General features: G+C 40.1%; 3 protein-coding genes across 9 annotated transcripts in view; 1 reads left to right on the forward strand and 2 right to left on the reverse strand.

Annotated features, from left to right (window-relative positions):
• arhgef10lb (Rho guanine nucleotide exchange factor (GEF) 10-like b) overlaps positions 1-1,305 on the reverse strand; it is a 50,846-nt gene extending 49,541 nt beyond the window's left edge. For 3 of the 6 annotated variants that reach the window (XM_072656501.1, XM_072656499.1, XM_072656498.1), the window contains exon 1: positions 968-1,305. The gene's annotated coding sequence lies outside the window, so the exon portion shown is untranslated. The remainder of the gene's footprint in view (positions 1-967) is intronic. The other 3 variants (XM_072656503.1, XM_072656502.1, XM_072656500.1) reach the window with 1 other exon arrangement.
• A 4,769-nt stretch (positions 1,306-6,074) lies between these two features.
• On the forward strand, positions 6,075-14,238 carry rcc2 (regulator of chromosome condensation 2). Of its 2 annotated transcripts, none has more exons than XM_072697278.1 (13): positions 6,075-6,212; positions 7,385-7,602; positions 7,700-7,793; positions 8,622-8,765; positions 9,660-9,791; positions 9,870-9,958; positions 10,059-10,173; positions 10,282-10,448; positions 10,822-11,002; positions 11,099-11,204; positions 11,292-11,364; positions 12,028-12,105; positions 12,608-14,238. In XM_072697278.1, exons 2-13 carry the CDS (start codon positions 7,399-7,401, stop codon positions 12,710-12,712), a joined length of 1,488 nt encoding a protein of 495 aa, XP_072553379.1. In that variant the 5' UTR covers positions 6,075-6,212; positions 7,385-7,398; the 3' UTR covers positions 12,713-14,238. The 2 variants fall into 2 exon arrangements, with proteins under 2 accessions (XP_072553379.1, XP_072553377.1); XM_072697276.1 differs by lacking the exon at positions 6,075-6,212 and adding an exon at positions 6,469-6,636.
• A 195-nt stretch (positions 14,239-14,433) lies between these two features.
• Positions 14,434-15,707, reverse strand: LOC140576832 (large ribosomal subunit protein eL22-like). The gene is made up of 4 exons (XM_072696472.1): positions 15,631-15,707; positions 15,022-15,129; positions 14,735-14,859; positions 14,434-14,624 (listed from the first exon to the last, which is right to left on the reverse strand). The coding sequence occupies exons 1-4, from the start codon at positions 15,640-15,642 to the stop codon at positions 14,480-14,482; spliced, it is 390 nt and encodes a 129-aa protein (XP_072552573.1). The 5' UTR covers positions 15,643-15,707; the 3' UTR covers positions 14,434-14,479.
• Between the last annotated feature and the right edge of the window lie 1,209 nt (positions 15,708-16,916).

Here is a 16,916-nt window from a genome sequence, read left to right on the forward strand (position 1 = left end):
GTGTTGGTGGTTGTCAGAGTGGGTCTACTTTTCATTTTTGTGTATTGATTCCTGAGCACTGTCAATTTTAACACATTTTTCTAATTTATATCATATTTTTCTTGTAGGTCTTTTACAGTACCTTTGCTGCATTTTAGGAAGAGAAAAAACAACCAACATGTTATTTGTGGAGGTTTCTTTTTTTAAGTAGGCATTGCTGGAGATACTTGAGGACAATTCAGATTATGAACCTCCAAGGTCATCTAAATGTGTTTGAGTGCAAGTTCCAACTAAAGGTTGTGCAAACTCATGACCCCTATGTCTGGACATGAAGTTCTTGTCTATAAAATACTGTTAGGGCAAGATTGCTTCAAGGATGATTAGTTAGTATAGAATACATATTGTACAATACATATCATTTTCTATTTAAAATTTGTGTTTGCAATCCAATGGGTGGTGTTTGAACATTTGCGAGGAACTGCATGTTGGTGGTACCCTGTGTAAAAGAGGCTGTGCTCTGAGCTGTTTTAAAGATCACATAACTGCAGTAAAGGTGAAATCACACTAGGCAGTATAAAATGTGACAAGTTGTACATTAACAGTTTAGTGGGTCAGTCTCTCACACCTCAGGCTGTGTTTCAGTCGTCCAGAATTGACACTGAGAAACAAGTGGTGTTGTCTCCTGATGGGGTTTTTAAAGGCACAGATTCTGTATCAATCACTTCATGCCGAATCATCCTACTGCTGAAATCCAGACACTGGCTCTACATCTGTAACCCTCCTGAGGACTGTCTGCTTCCATCTGTGTGTTTAAACATGTAAGACCACTGAGCAGTTGCTTCATCATGCTCAAAGACCCCCTAAGGGGTGAGGGATCCAAGCTTTGTTACATTGTGGTAATGGAGTAAGGGAGTGAGATGGCACACACATATACACACACACATACACACACACACACACACACACACAGAAATATACGTTTGCTTACCTTTTGTTCTAAATGAAGACTTATAAGTCACAGTCTTTATCCTTTTAGTTTTCCCAACTCCAAGAATCCCCCCTCTGCTGAGATCCAAGCTGCTTAAAAAAACTCCATTGTCATATCAGCTCCCATCTTTGCGCAGTGCAGCTCTCCAGTGATCCCTGTGCTTCAATATCCAGCCCTGCTCTTCTCATAGCCGCTGAAAGCATGCAGAGACGTCCACCATTGTTTGCTCTCCCACAAGGCACTAGTTCCAAAGCCCCTTCCACGAGAGCTGTCACACTCGCTCCTAGGAATAAGAGACTCTTCCCTTCTATTCTTTTCCTCTATCCCTCCCTTTTTTGCTTCCTCTCTCTCCCTGCCTCCCTCCCTCCCTCCCCCTACAGCACATCAATAGGCACAGCCTTCCCTCAGAATGCAAATACTCCGAAACCCCTGTCAGCCAATAGCAGGGCTGCAGGTCCAGGCCAGAGCCAATCACAGCCCAACATCAGTTTTGCGACTTGAAGGTTGAGTCAGAGAGCTGTGGGGGGTAGGTTTGGGAAAACACAGGGCCGAATATGAAGAAAGAAAAGGGAGGGACTGGGGCAGAGAAGTAGTAGTTCTACACCATGTTGTCAGATTTTCTTTCCAAAGATGGTTTGGTCAGCATTACAGCCTTAAAAAGGAGGCAAGGGTTCTTTAGTAAGGAAAGTACTTCTGTTTAGTAGCCTACAGCCTTTGAAGGTTTACATGGTTCTTTGTCTGGTTAAATTGATGTTCTCTATGTTAAATAAACTGCTTTTCCTTGCAAACTTTAATAAAGGCAATGCTTACATATGAAGCATTTACACATGAAGTCTTTATGGTTATTTGCCTGTGATGGAGAGCCTTTTTTTTAAATAATGGGGTTAAAAGGGCTTTTTTTGGTAAATGCAACGGTTCTATATACCATAACAATCCTGACAGTTTAAAAACATTTGGATTATTAAATGGTTCCTTTCTTTGATGGAGAACCTCTTATTTCTGGTTCTTAAATAACTACTGAATCATTTTATTGTTCTATGGGGTTTCACTACTGTTTCAAGTCAATGAACCCTTTTAGTACCATACAGTACCCTTATTGCTAAGGGGTTTTTCCACCAGGTAATTTCAGCTTCCACAGCTGCACATTACTAATTACTCATCCCAAACAAAGCAATCAGGTTGTTTTCGTTAAGCAAACTACCCTTCAACACATAGTTGGGGCAGGTAAAATTGTATTCAAATCAGCCCCCAGATAGAATCTACAAGGATAACTCTTTAGATTAAACAACAGCTCCCACATACAAAGTGCATATCTTTCATCTTCTGCAAGAAGCCAACTGATATCTGCTCTCTCCAACAGGCTCATCCAGTCAATCTTAAAATAATATATGTACATTTTGATTAGGACGTTGTCTAAATAATGAGGAGGGAAACATAAGTGTGGTTGGTATGGCGCGACAGATAGCGCCACTACCTGCCAGTGAGCTATTACACCATGTGGGAGACCGGGTTTGATTCCCAGTCTGTATAAGAGTCCTTGGGCAAGACTCCAAACACTGCATTGGCCCACCTTCTGTAATACGAGTAACCTTGTAAGTTGGTCTGGATAAGAGCATCAGCTAAACGCCATAAATGTAAATGTAAATGTAAGTGTTTGGATGCTTTAAAAAAGGTCAAATGGGTGAATTTGCAGGACAATAAGGGATCTGCTAAATGCCTTAAATAATTCAGGTATTCAAAACCCGAGGTTTGGATGGGTTTCATACAAATAAGCTAAATGAGTTTGTCCTCCTCCTGTATTTTTTACACTGATCTATATTTTTAAAAGCTTGTGAGTCATGGAACAACAACAATAATGTTGTATGTGAGATAATTGAAGTTTGCTGTGCATGAGAGGTATAGGTTTAAAGTTAATTTAGGTATGTTAACTAACTTAGCAAAGCCAAGAAGAAAAGACTGAGTTGCTTTTATTCAGAATGACTCATCACACCAACATAAGGAGCGCTAGCACTGGTTAGCCAGCAAACTACAGGCATGATATCTAACACTAGTAAGGCTAACTTCTGAAAGCTACATTTTTAAGCTAGCTAGCCAGGTTCTTGACTTAAAGGCTGTGTGTTTGATTGACAAAATCTATTTAAAAGAAGCTTATATTTTGAGCCCATTAAAAGCCCAAGCAAAGAGCAGGCCTCGGTCGAAACCAGAGTAGTAACCCAGCGACACAATGTGCCTCGCCTCGCAGTCTCATCTTTTTCTCTCCATCACAAATTTATGACTGTAAACAAACCCAATAAACAAACTTGTTTAATGTACATAAAATAATTTACATAAATAATTAAATGTACATTATTTAATTAAATAATTAAATTATGTAAATTGAAATAATTAGTGAATGCTGATTAAATGTTTGTCTGTTTGATACATATGTAACTTATTAAATCATTACAATTAATAACTAAATGTAAAAAAAATACTAAGACATCTTTTTATATGAGTGACTTTATTGAGTTCATTTATAAGCTGGTTACGGTGCATTTAAGACAAACCAGCATACTGTGTGTCTCTGACAGATGTGTGATTAGAACACATTATTGTGTTTTTAAGAAACATACACACTGCATTTGGTTAATGAAGGTAATACACTGATTACATTAGAAATAACACAAAATTGATGTGTGATGTGTTCTTATTGAAAGATTTTTCTTTTTGAGAGTGTATGCTTATTATTTTGGCCATGACTTCTATTCATACTCAACTACTATTCTGGACTCTGGAACTATAATGGGCTGGTTTCCCAGAAAGGCATTAAGCTTAGTCTTAAACCAAAATTTACCATTCAGAATGCTATGTAGTCCAAGACTAGGCCTAACCCCTGCCTGGAACTCTGGCCCTATAACATGCTTTTATAGTAGTAATAACACTGTTGTTAACTTCCATGTAACTACAAACAGATTTTAAATGGTTCTCTATTCTACAAAGACCTACCAAAGCTCAGGTAGGCCTCATAATTGTGGGCAGAGAAAGCAGGGTCACACAAAAAGCACAAAAGTAAAGGTGCAGGTGGAGAGCATGTGACATCCTTCAACTGTGATTATTCATCCTTCATACCCCAGTATGAGTGGCTGCAATGTTTAAAGTTCATTTTGGGTGTGATTTACACAAGTTCTGATATATGCTAAGGCTGGATTTGCACATATTGAGGATTATGAGTCAAAAACTAGTTACTAATTTTTTAAAGTAATGTATTTACCCTTCTCACAGCAGTGTGTTAGAAACGGCTTGGCCCTGTTTGACTCGCAATGTTACAACTGTGATATTACAGAAGGTCCCCTGTGGTCAGCTTTGATGTGCAAAGCTAATGTGAATGGAATAACAAGTATTGCACTATTTACTATTTAAAATCCATAATTCATACATTTCTAATAAAACCAGACTTAATTTAGAAACATGTGATACCAGCAGGGAAGGTGTTCCTGCTCCTGATATTTTATGGGATTACATTGCCATTTCATCCTCACATTCAAAGATCCTCAACATGATTTGTAATATGCAGTACTGTGGAAAGGTGTGAAAATCTGTGAAAATTGGAAAATATGGAAATCTATAAGAGGCAGGCATTTATTTGTTAGGGGGGAAAATAATATTACAATAAATACAAAGAAAAACAATGGAGTGATTGTGATTGTATATGTTAGCTTCCTAGACACCATAACAATTGCCCTTTTCGTTCTCCTGTTGGTAGCCTACATATGACAGTCAAAGTCTATGAAATGCCAATTACAAAAGAAATAAAACATGCTGAGTCACATTGTCTATGAATCTCTTTACATGAGGGGCTGCCCAGACGTCCACTTATGTTATTTATGTATCAAAAACAGACATTAAAGTGAAACAGTTTTAGCCTGATCTATATAAATCATCTCTGTTCTGTATTATGCCTAATTCAACAGCAGTCCAGGTCTGAGACACTTCTTATGACTCCTTATGACATGAATGGGTGGGTGTAAACAGCTATAAGACTTTAGTAGTTGGATATACATTGCTGCTGTCATACAAAAAGCTTGGTCCTTTTTAATACTGTTTTAATCTGATGAATGAAAGGATTTCATTGTTGACTTCAACTAAAATGTTTTTGTCTTGTCCTGCAGATTTTCCCATTTTGAAGATACAAGGTTTTTGTGTGGCAAGAACATTGTGTGCGGATATGTGTTACAAATATGTGGCTCTTTTTGCAGCTCATATATGAACTTTATTGACCAGATATTTAATGTCATGTTTTGTTTTGTTATGTTTAGTTTGCATCTTCCAATTATTTTATTCACAAATTTTAAATCCCTCATAGGAATCACACACATGTTTTATTAATCCTGATCTAAGAGCTATACACCTATAGCACAGACTTACTCATCTCTGCCTGACACCTCCACAGGTGACACTGAAGGCCTCATCACTAGGTTATTAATGTTTTAAAAATCCAAGCACCCACCAGACTAGTATAAAAACATATGGCTAGTGGTGTTTAAATCTTATGTTTATGTAGAAAAGAAAACAAAGAAAAACAAACCCCACTATAACAGGCTTGTGATTTCTGCACATTTACATACTATTACATTTATGAAACTTGGGATTCAGCTTTATAACCCTAGATGTGGTGAAGCTCCCGTCCCCTTTCTAAACTGCAGTAAAGAATTATTGAATATTAATAAATAATAATACTAAGTGCTTGCTACCCTAGTGCTTGAGAAGTGCTTGAGGCCCTAAAGCATCAGTGTAGATAAATAATAAGCTCATATTAATAAATCATTCCATCAATTTAAAAATATGTTCCCTTAACGTAATCAATTCCCTTATTTTAACTAGAGTATTTAGAGAGGCTTATCTCTCTAAATACTATTTTTCTACCTTGATACTTTAAAGGCTTCATATCTTGCAGTGTGTATTTCACTGCTGGGATGGCTTGGCTGGATAGTTATGGAAATACCCACTCCTCCAGACCATCAGAGGGCAGTACACACCTCGGTTGAAGCCCATTTAAAGGCTGTCCTGTCCCCACTTCTTTCAAATCCCATGTGTTTCTGTTTTGCGGGCTGCACGCCTCCAAAGTTCAATGGACTCCTTTAAGCATATGCCATATAGTTCAGGACAGAGCTCTGTTTGAACAAAGAGCGAAGGAGGGCGAGTGGCAACCTCTACAGCCTCCCTGTTAAACAGAGCGTGCCTTCATTCACCGCAGTGTTACAAACAGGTAAACTCCAGCTAACTAAACGAATTATCCAGTGTGTGAAAAGTTAGCAGCAGGTTTCAGGGGGAATAAACTCCGCTAACCCCTCGCAGGACGCTTTAAAGTGGGTTTCTTTAAACGACGGCCGAGGATGGAGCCGTGCTTCCCAGCCTGGCACTGTGGTGTAGCAGGGCTGAGTGAGTGAGAGCGGCCCCCACGTGGTTTGATCGCCGAGACTCTGCAGATTCTTTTGTTCCAAATCAATCAAAAAAAACGAGGAAGACGGACAGACATGAGCGGAGCATCCGAATCAGGAAACCCGTCGTTTGCTAGATAATATTTCGAATAACAAAATATAATAGACCAAGTCGGCGCAACTTAAAGCAACCGTTATATACTCTGACTCACAAAATCCACATTTAAGGAGAGAAAAAAAAGTTCCCGGCCGGTAGGTTTATGCTGCACTCGGTGTTTGTGATCGTGGCTTTGTTGCATGCAAATGCAGTGTGGCTCGCTTGCTAACACGGCTAGCCGAACATCACTTCTCGCATTGTTGTTGTTATTATTTTTGTCAAATTGATTTTCGACGTTCTCACGGATTTGGCTGCCAATTTCTGCATCTTTGTTAAGTTAGAAGTTCCGCAACTTTTGCGTTTAAGACGAAAAGCACCCCGGACTGCGGGTTTTCATACGGAGGGCTAATTGTTTAGTTAGCCTGGTGCGATACGGACTGCTAGCGGCGCTAGTTTGCTAACCAGCCGCAGAACGCTACAACAAAGGACCCAGCGGAGCTCCGGCTGAGCGCCGCTGTCCTCCGGCCAGAGCACACGACCAGTGACCCCTTCATCCTAACTAGTTAACCTACTAAACCATGTGGAAAATGACTCCAGTAACTTTTAGAACTTGCTGATTTGGGAAACACTGATGCGGAAGCCAGTTAATCGGTCCGAGACAATGTCGTGCAGCCGTGCTTCTTATCCACGTTCCTCCAATAACCTGTATTTATGTCTTTAGCAGTATCAGATTAATGCAGCGCATGTATTAACATTAAACTACTACCAGCTGCACTTCTTCTACATAGAAATATAGAAGGCTACATATGTGCAACTTTTGTTTAAACCCCTGTCTGTTAAGAGTGCAGTGCAGTATTTGTATCACAGCTTGTAACTGGATGTTAAAACTTCATGTTTTGGTAGATCTTTCCACTACTATGCCACGCAAGAAGGTGACTGATGTCTCTGGGAATGGTGGACTGAAGAGAAAAAGAGCAAGTGGCAAAAAGAAAGAGAGGGAGTTCAGCAGCGACGATGAGTTGGAAGACTATGAGCAAGAAAATACAAAGAAACCAGGGAAGCAAGCAACCAAACCAGGCCTCCAGCCCGTCACTGTGTCAGATGATGTAAAGGAAAAGATTGTAAGTCATCAGGGCGCTGAACGCAATCCCATCACATGAGAAAAGGAAGGTCGAATAAGTCGTGTTGATGCATCATTTTTTTTTTTTTCTCTTATAGAAACTTGAGTTACCTAAGGCAAAAGGACAGCTGCTCATTTTTGGAGCTACCAACTGGGACTTGATTGGCAGAAAAGAAGTGCCCAAACAGCAAGGTATGAGCCCTGGACCACTGAAGGGGATTATAATGTTTGCCTGTTTTTGTTTGTGAAGGTTTCCTCAAATATGCACTGATCTGGGAATTGTGGGCCAAGGCCAATATCAGAATTATTTATTTTTTACGTATGTGTTGAAGCGTAAAGATTTGCTACCGTCAAACATTTATATAATGTTAAAAAAGGACTGAATCTACATGAATTAGGACTATCGAGCCATATAATGTTTATTTGATGGATACAGATGGTGGAGCTGTATCCTTGCATCACCCGTTCTTCTGGAGTTCAGTAAATGCATTAAATATTTTGGAGTCTCATTTCCAGCCATGTAGAGAAAGGCTTCTACTGCAGTAATTTAGGATTTTGTTTACATTTTTGTACATTTTATGAGGGCGTTCAGGAACTTTTATTAGGGCGTTCAGGATTTTTAAGTAGCTCTTCTGTGTGGTGTTGTGCAAAACGGAGTCAAGTGAAGTTCAGGCGGAGAAACGTGTTTTCATTAGTGGACTCTGGCTTCAGACAGTGTTGTAACAGCTGTGCAGCGTGTAGACTGTGGTCTGAGGGGATCAATGAGGAATTGATCTTGGCTACTCTGTCTATTGTTCATCAAGAAAACGCATTCCATTAAAGGACCCAAGGTGAACCAGGAATTATAAATGGATTTTTAATGCAGTTTTCGTTCTCTTCAAGGGTTAGTGTTTGTTTTGGAATCAGCAGGCTATATGTGAGATATTAACATTAGATTATGACTATAATGATTATTGAACCTCTGACTTTTTTTTTTTTTTTTTTTTTTTTTTTTTTTTTTTTTTTTTTGTGTATGTCTAGCTGCATACAGGAACCTGGGACAGAATCTGTGGGGTCCTCATCGCTATGGCTGTCTGAATGATGTGCAGGTGAGCAGTGTAGTGTCGGGGCCGTGTGCTGCTCACAGTCTGATCATCACAACAGAGGGCAAACTCTGGAGCTGGGGTGAGTCTTGAATTAAGAACTGTTTACTTAATTTTTTTTATGAAACAGTGGGGATGGCCATCTTTTGTTTTTTTGTGGAGCACTTTTGGTGTGACAGCGGATTCATTGAGATTATAACCACAGCGATCGTGAACTGACGAAGTGAATAGTATAATATGCTCAGTCAGAGGATGTCGCAGTAAATGGAAGATGAGTGAGTGCACATAAACAGTGTTGCTGCTAACGCCTTATCTGATCGTCTCGCAAACGCTCGATACGTCCGTTTCACCAGCACTTCACAGCTGAGCTGGGCCGGTGCCCCTGAGCACTCTTTTTGTTGTGTTTTGAAATCTATCATTAAAAAGCCTATTGGCATGTTGGGTTGGCCTAAGACTGCCTTCACTTTGAATACGATACCATAAACCTTTTGATATGAAATTCTACACAAAATCAGAAAATAAGATGGATCTGAAGACACTTTGAAATGAATAAGCTTTTAAAAATCACTAAGCTTTGTAGTGAGCCCCCTGCCCCCCTTGACAGTCCTGAATACGTATATGCAGTTTCAAATAAGATTTACTAGACATTTACTAAAGACATTTTAGTACATTTTGCTTATGATGTTATTTTAAAACCACACTAAACAAGATGTGTACAGTGTTCCAAATATGATTAATTAGTGTTGTTGGTGGTCATACACTCCATAATGGCTAAATATTTAATTTCTGCAGTGCTGTTTTTCCTCCTGTCTACAATCAAATTATGCCTTATAACTTTGAAGATTGCCACGTCTGCTCCTGCTGCTGTCCTTCATTAAGTATTCTCATATCAGTATTCCTGACAGAAAGGAAGGCATAGCGATAAAGGAGTTTGTGTTTGGACAGAATTATTAATCAGTTGTTGTTGCTCTCTCAGGACGCAATGACAAGGGCCAGCTGGGCCATGGAGACAACAAGCGGTTGGATGCCCCGAAGCTGGTGGAGGGATTAGGAGACGAGGTGATTGTGGCCGCTGCCTGTGGGCGCAATCACACCCTTGCTTTAACAGGTGGGTAGTTCACAGACAGTATAGGATGGTGCTGGTGTGATTTTTGTGGCTTAAACTGTTTGTGTGTGTCCTCTGTAGAAAATGGTACGGTCTTCTCATTCGGAGAGAACAAACTTGGACAGCTTGGTCAGGGCACTCAGACGGATGCTGTCCTCACCCCAGCTACAGTAAGATTGCTTTAGTCTTGGGTTCGTTTCATGTTGTTTTTAATGGTTGTCCATTGTTGGAAGTGCTCCATGGTCTGATGTAAACTGGTCATGTCCACAGGTCATGTACAACGGACAGCCGCTGGTTAAAGTGGCTTGCGGTGCTGAGTTTAGCATGGTGGTGGACTGTAAGGGTAACCTTTACTCCTTCGGGTGCCCAGAATATGGTCAGCTAGGTAAGCTTATGTAATATATTAAAGGTGTTTCTAGCTGTAGGATATAATACACCAGCCTCTTCAGGGTTTTTAAGCTTTTTTTTTTTTCTTCCCCTCTACCTCTGATAGGACATAACTCTGACGGAAAGTTCATAGCTCGTGCTCAACGTATTGAGTTTGACTGCGAGCTTTTACCTCGACGAGTGGCCATTTTCATTGAGAAGACAAAGGATGGCCAGGTTCTGCCTGTACCGAATGTCGTGGCTCGAGATGTTGCATGTGGTGCCAATCACACAGTAAGTAGCCAAGCAGTGTTTTCTTCTGAAAGTGTAAGATCAGGTTGTTGGTGCTGAAATCATTGTTATTCTTTTAACCTCACTGAAACAGTGTTTAGACAGGGGATATGGCTTGTTGTTATTTGGAAAGTTATTTTGACACATGAATGAGGTCCAAAAAGGATTGAGGTCAGATCGTAAGAGATTTGAAACCTAAGATGTATTGACTCTTAAGAGAGGAAGTTGTTGCCAGTCTAAACATGTCCTTGGCGTCCTCATCTCAGGCACAAATATTATACCGTCTGTTAAGCAAAACTGACCTAAAAATGAAATGACTAACATTAGCTTCACAGCAGACACTTTAACTAAGCATAATGCTGTTTTCTGTGTACAGCTGGTGCTGGACTCGCAGAAGCGTGTGTTCTCTTGGGGTTTTGGAGGCTATGGACGCCTGGGCCACACAGAGCAGAAGGATGAGATGGTCCCTCGCTTGGTCAAGCTCTTTGATTTCCCTGGCCGTGGAGCTACTCAGATATATTGTGGATATCAGTGTTCTTTTGCTGTCAGTGAAATGGGTAAGCACTGTCTCTTTAATTTACTTGAGGAAATGGAAAGTGTTGATTTTAATAAGGGTGTTTACATTTTTTTTTTTATTTGTTACTGTTTCTCAGGTGGTCTGTTTTTCTGGGGTGTGACAAACACATCTCGTGAGTCAACCATGTATCCAAAAGCAGTTCAGGACCTGTGTGGCTGGAAGATTCGTAGTCTGGCCTGCGGGTGAGAATTTGACCTCTGACTATTCCACGTCTCAATTATAGTTCTTGTCTCAAAGGTGTAATATAACTGTCCTCTTTGGTTTCTTAGGAAGAGCAGCATAATCATTGCAGCTGATGAGAGCACCATAAGCTGGGGACCTTCGCCCACATTTGGAGAGCTGGTATGTTTGGATTACAGTATTATGTTCCAAGGTCGGCCAAGTCATTCCTTTACTGTGTTCTCTTTACTGGGCTTCAGTAGCCACATCAGATTTAAAACCCTGAAGCTGGTCTACGAAGCCAAAAATTAAAAAGTCAGCCCTTCGAGCTTCAAGTCAGGCTCTGCTTGACCTACCATCTGTTAAGACGAGTGAAAGACAACCAAATAAAAAACATGTTCGTAATAAAGATGAGTTTAAAGAACCTTTACTTGATGTAAAGGTTGCTTACCTATGTAAAGTAAAGTATATGACAAACATGTTACTGCAGAGATTTTTATACAAGAACCACTTAAAGTACCTTTTATTTTTAAGAGTGTAGACCAAGGTAGTGGAATGAACATCCCCTGGGTGTCTGAATAGCTCAGCACTGTTTTCAAATGCTAGCTGAATACCTGTCTTTTAAGAGCGCTTAACCCAACACTAATTCTGCAGTTATTTGAGGCTTAAATGTGATTGCATTCAAATATTAGATTTTTTTGTGTCTAATGTTCAGTTGTAATGTATGTGCATGTATTTTGTGTACCTGGGAATTCATAACACAATATTTATATTTAAGTGTAAATCATTGTGTGTATGTATAAATACACTATGTATAATTCAAGATACATTATACCAATTTTTTAGGGCTATGGAGACAACAAACCAAAGTCTTCCACCACAGCTCAGGAAGTCAAAACTCTGGATGGAGTTTATTCAGAACAGGTAAGAGACGATATGACTAATGGTACAATGTGATGATGCACTTTAGATTTTCCTCGTTTGCTTGGTGTTTGGAAAGTTCCTTTTATACTGAAGCCACAAGCACGTCTCAACCTATGAGGGTTTAGTGAAATCTGAGATTACGGTGCTCATTTTGATGGGTGTGGGTGGAGAGGCTTTTCACAGAAGACTTTTCAGTAATCCTTCTTGATTCATCATTGCAACATAAATGACATCTCAAACCATTCACATTATATAAGGTAGTGCCCTTATGAAAATGTTCTCAAAGTGTGTGTGTGTGTGTGTGTGTGTGTGTGTGTGTGTGTGTGTGTGTGTGTGTGTGTGTGTGTGTGTGTGTGTGTGTGTGTTTTTATAAACCCTCATCAGGCTATCGCTGGGTGTTGGCTATATGTAATATGGGAATTTCCAAATGCTGAATCGCAAACTGCACCATTACTTTGATTTTAGGAGTGCTGAGTGAGTTATGGCTTCTGTGTTGTTTCAGGTGGTGATGGGCTATGCACACACTATGATCATTGCCCGTCAGGAAACGGACCAGGAAAAAGAGAGGCTTAAGAAGCTGCCAGAGTACAACCCACGCACGCTCTGATTGGACACAATACCTTCATCATTCTCATGTTCTCCAGGGGCTTCTGTTTTTGACCCAGAATACCTCTGCTTACTAGGTCATCTGTGTAGTCACAGTTTGGTTGGGATGGGATATTTTTTTAGGACCTCAGATTAAAAGTTGCAAGGTGAGCTATAAACCGAAATCAATTTGGACTGCAGTACGAAAGGAGCTTGCAATAACTGATCCATGTGAGCTGGAGATGCATCACAGTGGCTCAACTTGTGGCTTCATGCACCTGTTTTAATACTACAGTATCTGTAGCTGAGGGGAACACCTCACATGGTTTTCTCCAAGCACTTAAACACCATTGGATTTCTACTTCTCACTTCTACATTCCTAAAAGGAGGTTCATCAAAGCATTCTAGATTTATTCTTGTTCTCTTTGGTTGTTAATTTTATTCCGTGAAGCCAGCTGGGAAAGAACGGTTCCCTGTCTGCTCTTTAACGATCGGTGCTAAATCATTTTGGTGCAGCCTGTCTTATGGCTGATAAATTAGCTGGTATCACTGAAAAGACACCCACACTCCATACTTGTGCCTTTTTAAGTGATGTAATTCAGGCGGTGGATGCTTTGTTGTCCCAAAGATGACTTCTCTCACTGTAATCTGGGACCACTGTAGGGTGTCATTTATTTTCAGTATAAAGTCACTTACGTTTCATGTACTGTGCCATCTGTTTGTGTTCATCTGTGCTTAAGCGTTTGTCATTCCATTGTTTATTATAGTGAACTACCTGTATTTAAGTAATTGCAAGTTGTAAGAATTGTCCGACTACAGGATGTTGGGAAGCAACAAGCTCTACATCATGCTTTTACAGGAGAATTTTTACAATTCTTGTTGCTTGGAAACATTTTTGTTTGGAAAATGTATGTTAAGGAATTGGGATGTTCTGTTTATTTTTTTTCCCCTGACAATGTTATTAAATAAAGGCTCATTTAAGTTGGTAATTTGTTAGCCACACTTTACTCTGGGTGTTCCCATCTGTACTGTTCCGTTTCATGTATTACAGGTTATCTGAAAAAGGAATAAGCCAGTCTTTTTAGATGTGTCTTGAGTCAGGCTACTATAAACCATTTAGTATGTTGTAAATCGGTGGTCACCCATCCTGGTCTTGGAGATGTACCTTCCTAGTTCCAGCCAATTAGGCTTCAGAAGCTCTTAATTAACTGGATGAGCTGCATGACTGTTAAGGTGTGTGAGCATGAAGCCTGCAGATCTCCAGGAGGAGTACTGGTGACCACTGATGGTTTAGAATGGTATTGCTCCATTACAATCAAATGCAAGGAGGAAACGAACAAGATGGTTCTTCATCTAAGAAAGAAAAAAAAAAGGTCTAACAATATTGGTACCAACATCTCTCAAACCCAGGATTGGAATGACTAAATCAGTATCTTAAGACCATCAAGCTTATTTTCCTTTCTCAGACCAGTTTTAATTAGGCTCTGGTTCTTTACCTCAGGTACTAAGCATGTGGTCACTTACAACAAATAAAATTTTGCTGACAAATTATGGATCATGTGCTTTCTTTGACTATCCTCAGAGCTGATTCCCTAGATGTACTTTTTAAGTAGATGCATGTTTTGTCACATTTACATCCATGTCTGACTGAGCCCTGAATTCTGAACATGTTAATAGCTTTTTGCTATACATTGTTTTCCAAGTGCATATGAAAAAAGGAAGCTCTGATGACTGCGTTGAAAATTATAGTATTAAATGAATTTATTGAAACATACAAAAGATGAACAGTTTAATCCTCATCCTCATCCTCCTCTTCATCCTGGTTGATCTGGAAGTAACGAAGTTCATAGCTCTCTTTAGTGTTTGCCACAACACGGAGCCAGTCTCTGAGGTTGTTCTTCTTCAAATACTTCTTGGTGAGATATTTCAGGTACCTAAAAGGAAAAAAAAAAGAGTATTGATAAGATGCACTAGGTATAAAGTCAAATGTAACATACTACACAATTCTGCAACATGTCTGGTTCAGCAATAAAATCTGACGAACCTTTTAGAAAAGGGAACCTCAGAAGATACAGTGATCTTGCTTTTGCTTCTTTCAATGGATACAACTCCACCTCCCAGGTTACCAGCTTTGCCATTCACTTTGATGCGCTCCTGCAGGAACTGCTCCTGTTAAAATGTAGATCCAGTTCAAAGCGTGAGTATTTTTTCATGCATGTGAATCAATGTAACATTTCTAAAGAATCTACTTGTTTGTAGAGCAGTTTTGTGTACATTACTTATATATGGATTTTGCACAAAAGCTTCATGAGGGGAAAAAAAATATCATACAAAGTTGGCTGCATCCATAATGCCATCTTCTACTGGGTGAGTACAGTCCAGAGTGAACTTCAGGACCTGCTTCTTTTTCTTACCACCTTTGGTGGCGGGTCGCCTTTTCTGTAAAAAGAAAATATCAGAGATGAGGAAAAAATGAAAATAAGGGTCACTCTGAGACAGCTGTATTGTTCCACATGGGCTCACTGAAGCACACTGGTTTAACGTCATCCTCTCATGCTGCAGACTCGGCCCCCAAACATCAAACTACTTATGTTGGGCACACGGTCAGACACTGGACCACCTCATTTTTGAGTATTTTGAGGTTTACGTATCTGTACTCTTGAAATGACATGGTCGCTTTCAAAGCTCATCAACAGCCTTTAGCTCAGCTGACGGACTAGCCAGCTAGCGTAAGCTCAACGTTCAGCTAGTTAGCTTAGCTAGATACAGGCCACTCGTAACGTATACGACCAGATGTAATAAACTGGCGTCGGGAATTCTCATTTCCGCTCATTAGACGATAGAGCGGACTTTCACACAGCCGTCGCCACATTTCTGACAACACATGTCGGAGAGGAGACGGGTTTATTTTAATATTTGCCGCTGCGCTCTGAGACTCACCAGCAGAGACATTGGGAAAACGGGCTAAGAGAGAGAACAGAGATCGCGCATGCGCCACGTCGGGGTCTGATGAATCGAGTGCAGATGTGGTCGATGTAATCAGCAGTTCTGAATTTGACTAATGTGTGCAGGTTAGGGACGCAGGTCACAGGATTAGCATAAACTGTTATGCTTAACTGCAGTATTGTTGGGATGTTCACGTGTGTTTGAGGCGCAGGTAGGTAGGGTGTTACACTGGGGAGAAAAAAAAAAAAAAAATTATATATAGAATATAAAAAAAATAGATAAATATATATATATATATATATAGTTAAAAACAACGACAGGAAGGCCCAAGTTAAGGAACACAAATTTATCTAGCGCTATTTAAGCTTAACAATTGCGCCCCCTGTAGACTGAGGCAAGGTCATTAAACCGAGGGGGCGGTTTGTTATTACTCTGTGGCTTTGCTAGCTACATAACTATGAACGAACTTGATGTTCATGTAATTTGATGGGCCACAAGTAGCCTAATTAAACCTTAAAACAAGCGGTTTAACCACTTGCCCAATACCCACACTTAAATATAAATAAAACGACGCCCCTGTTTATTGTAAAGTCAGGTGAGGAACAGTAAGGGTTTGGTTACAAGGCTCTGTGGATCCAGACCACGCAAACCAATGAAGACAGGCAAAGGTGTAGAACAAGTGAATGCTTTTTATTAAGTGCTTTTACAGTAAAACTACATTTAAAAGTGCTACAATACAATAAAACAGCCTTTTTAACTAGTGAGGCAGTTGTGGCTTAGGGGTAGTTTGCCAAATTACAGGGTTCCTGTGACCTCCTTAGTCAAGAAATCAGAAATACATGGGCTGGCACCCACAGTCTAACAGCACAGGCCTACATGGCTGGAAACTTACGGGAAACATACCTCTTACCTGTTAGAAACCCCTGGTGGGCCTCACATTGAAGCATGCTGAAAGTTTACCAAATCCTTACCAACTTAAAGCACACTGCTATAAAAGTCAGGGACTACTGGTAAAAAGCTCTAAAACAATACCCCACTAACATTTCTAGAGTAGTAAAAGCAAAGTTATGGAATATGCAGGTAAAAGCAGAGAAGCAAGCAAACTAACAGCCCTTTTTTTTTGTTTTTGCCTGCTTTTTTAAAAGGCTTGGCTCCTCCCCCACTTACTTCAGCCAGGTATCTCACTGGTCAGTGAGTCAGGTGGCTAGGCAGGTACACCTGTGGAGGGAGGGTCAGATAGAGAGAGGCAGACGCAAATGCGAAACCTACCTGCAATGCAC

The sequence above is a fragment of the Salminus brasiliensis genome, chromosome 14, assembly GCF_030463535.1.
Source record: "Salminus brasiliensis chromosome 14, fSalBra1.hap2, whole genome shotgun sequence".
Taxonomy (NCBI): Eukaryota; Metazoa; Chordata; class Actinopteri; order Characiformes; family Bryconidae; genus Salminus; species Salminus brasiliensis.

What these genes read in the sequence shown, in the direction of transcription:
- rcc2 (XM_072697278.1), top strand. Translation starts at nt 7,399, where the DNA reads ATGCCACGCAAGAAGGTGACTGATGTCTCTGGGAATGGTGGACTGAAG. An exon ending in AGAAGTGCCCAAACAGCAAG is followed by an intron (nt 7,794 to 8,621) that starts GTATGAGCCCTG and finishes GTGTATGTCTAG; the next exon opens with CTGCATACAGGAACCTGGGA. An exon ending in CCCAGAATATGGTCAGCTAG is followed by an intron (nt 10,174 to 10,281) that starts GTAAGCTTATGT and finishes TACCTCTGATAG; the next exon opens with GACATAACTCTGACGGAAAG.
- LOC140576832 (XM_072696472.1), bottom strand. An exon ending in TTATGGATGCAGCCAACTTT is followed by an intron (nt 14,860 to 15,021) that starts GTATGATATTTT and finishes ACATTTTAACAG; the next exon opens with GAGCAGTTCCTGCAGGAGCG. An exon ending in GAGGTTCCCTTTTCTAAAAG is followed by an intron (nt 14,625 to 14,734) that starts GTTCGTCAGATT and finishes TTTTCCTTTTAG; the next exon opens with GTACCTGAAATATCTCACCA.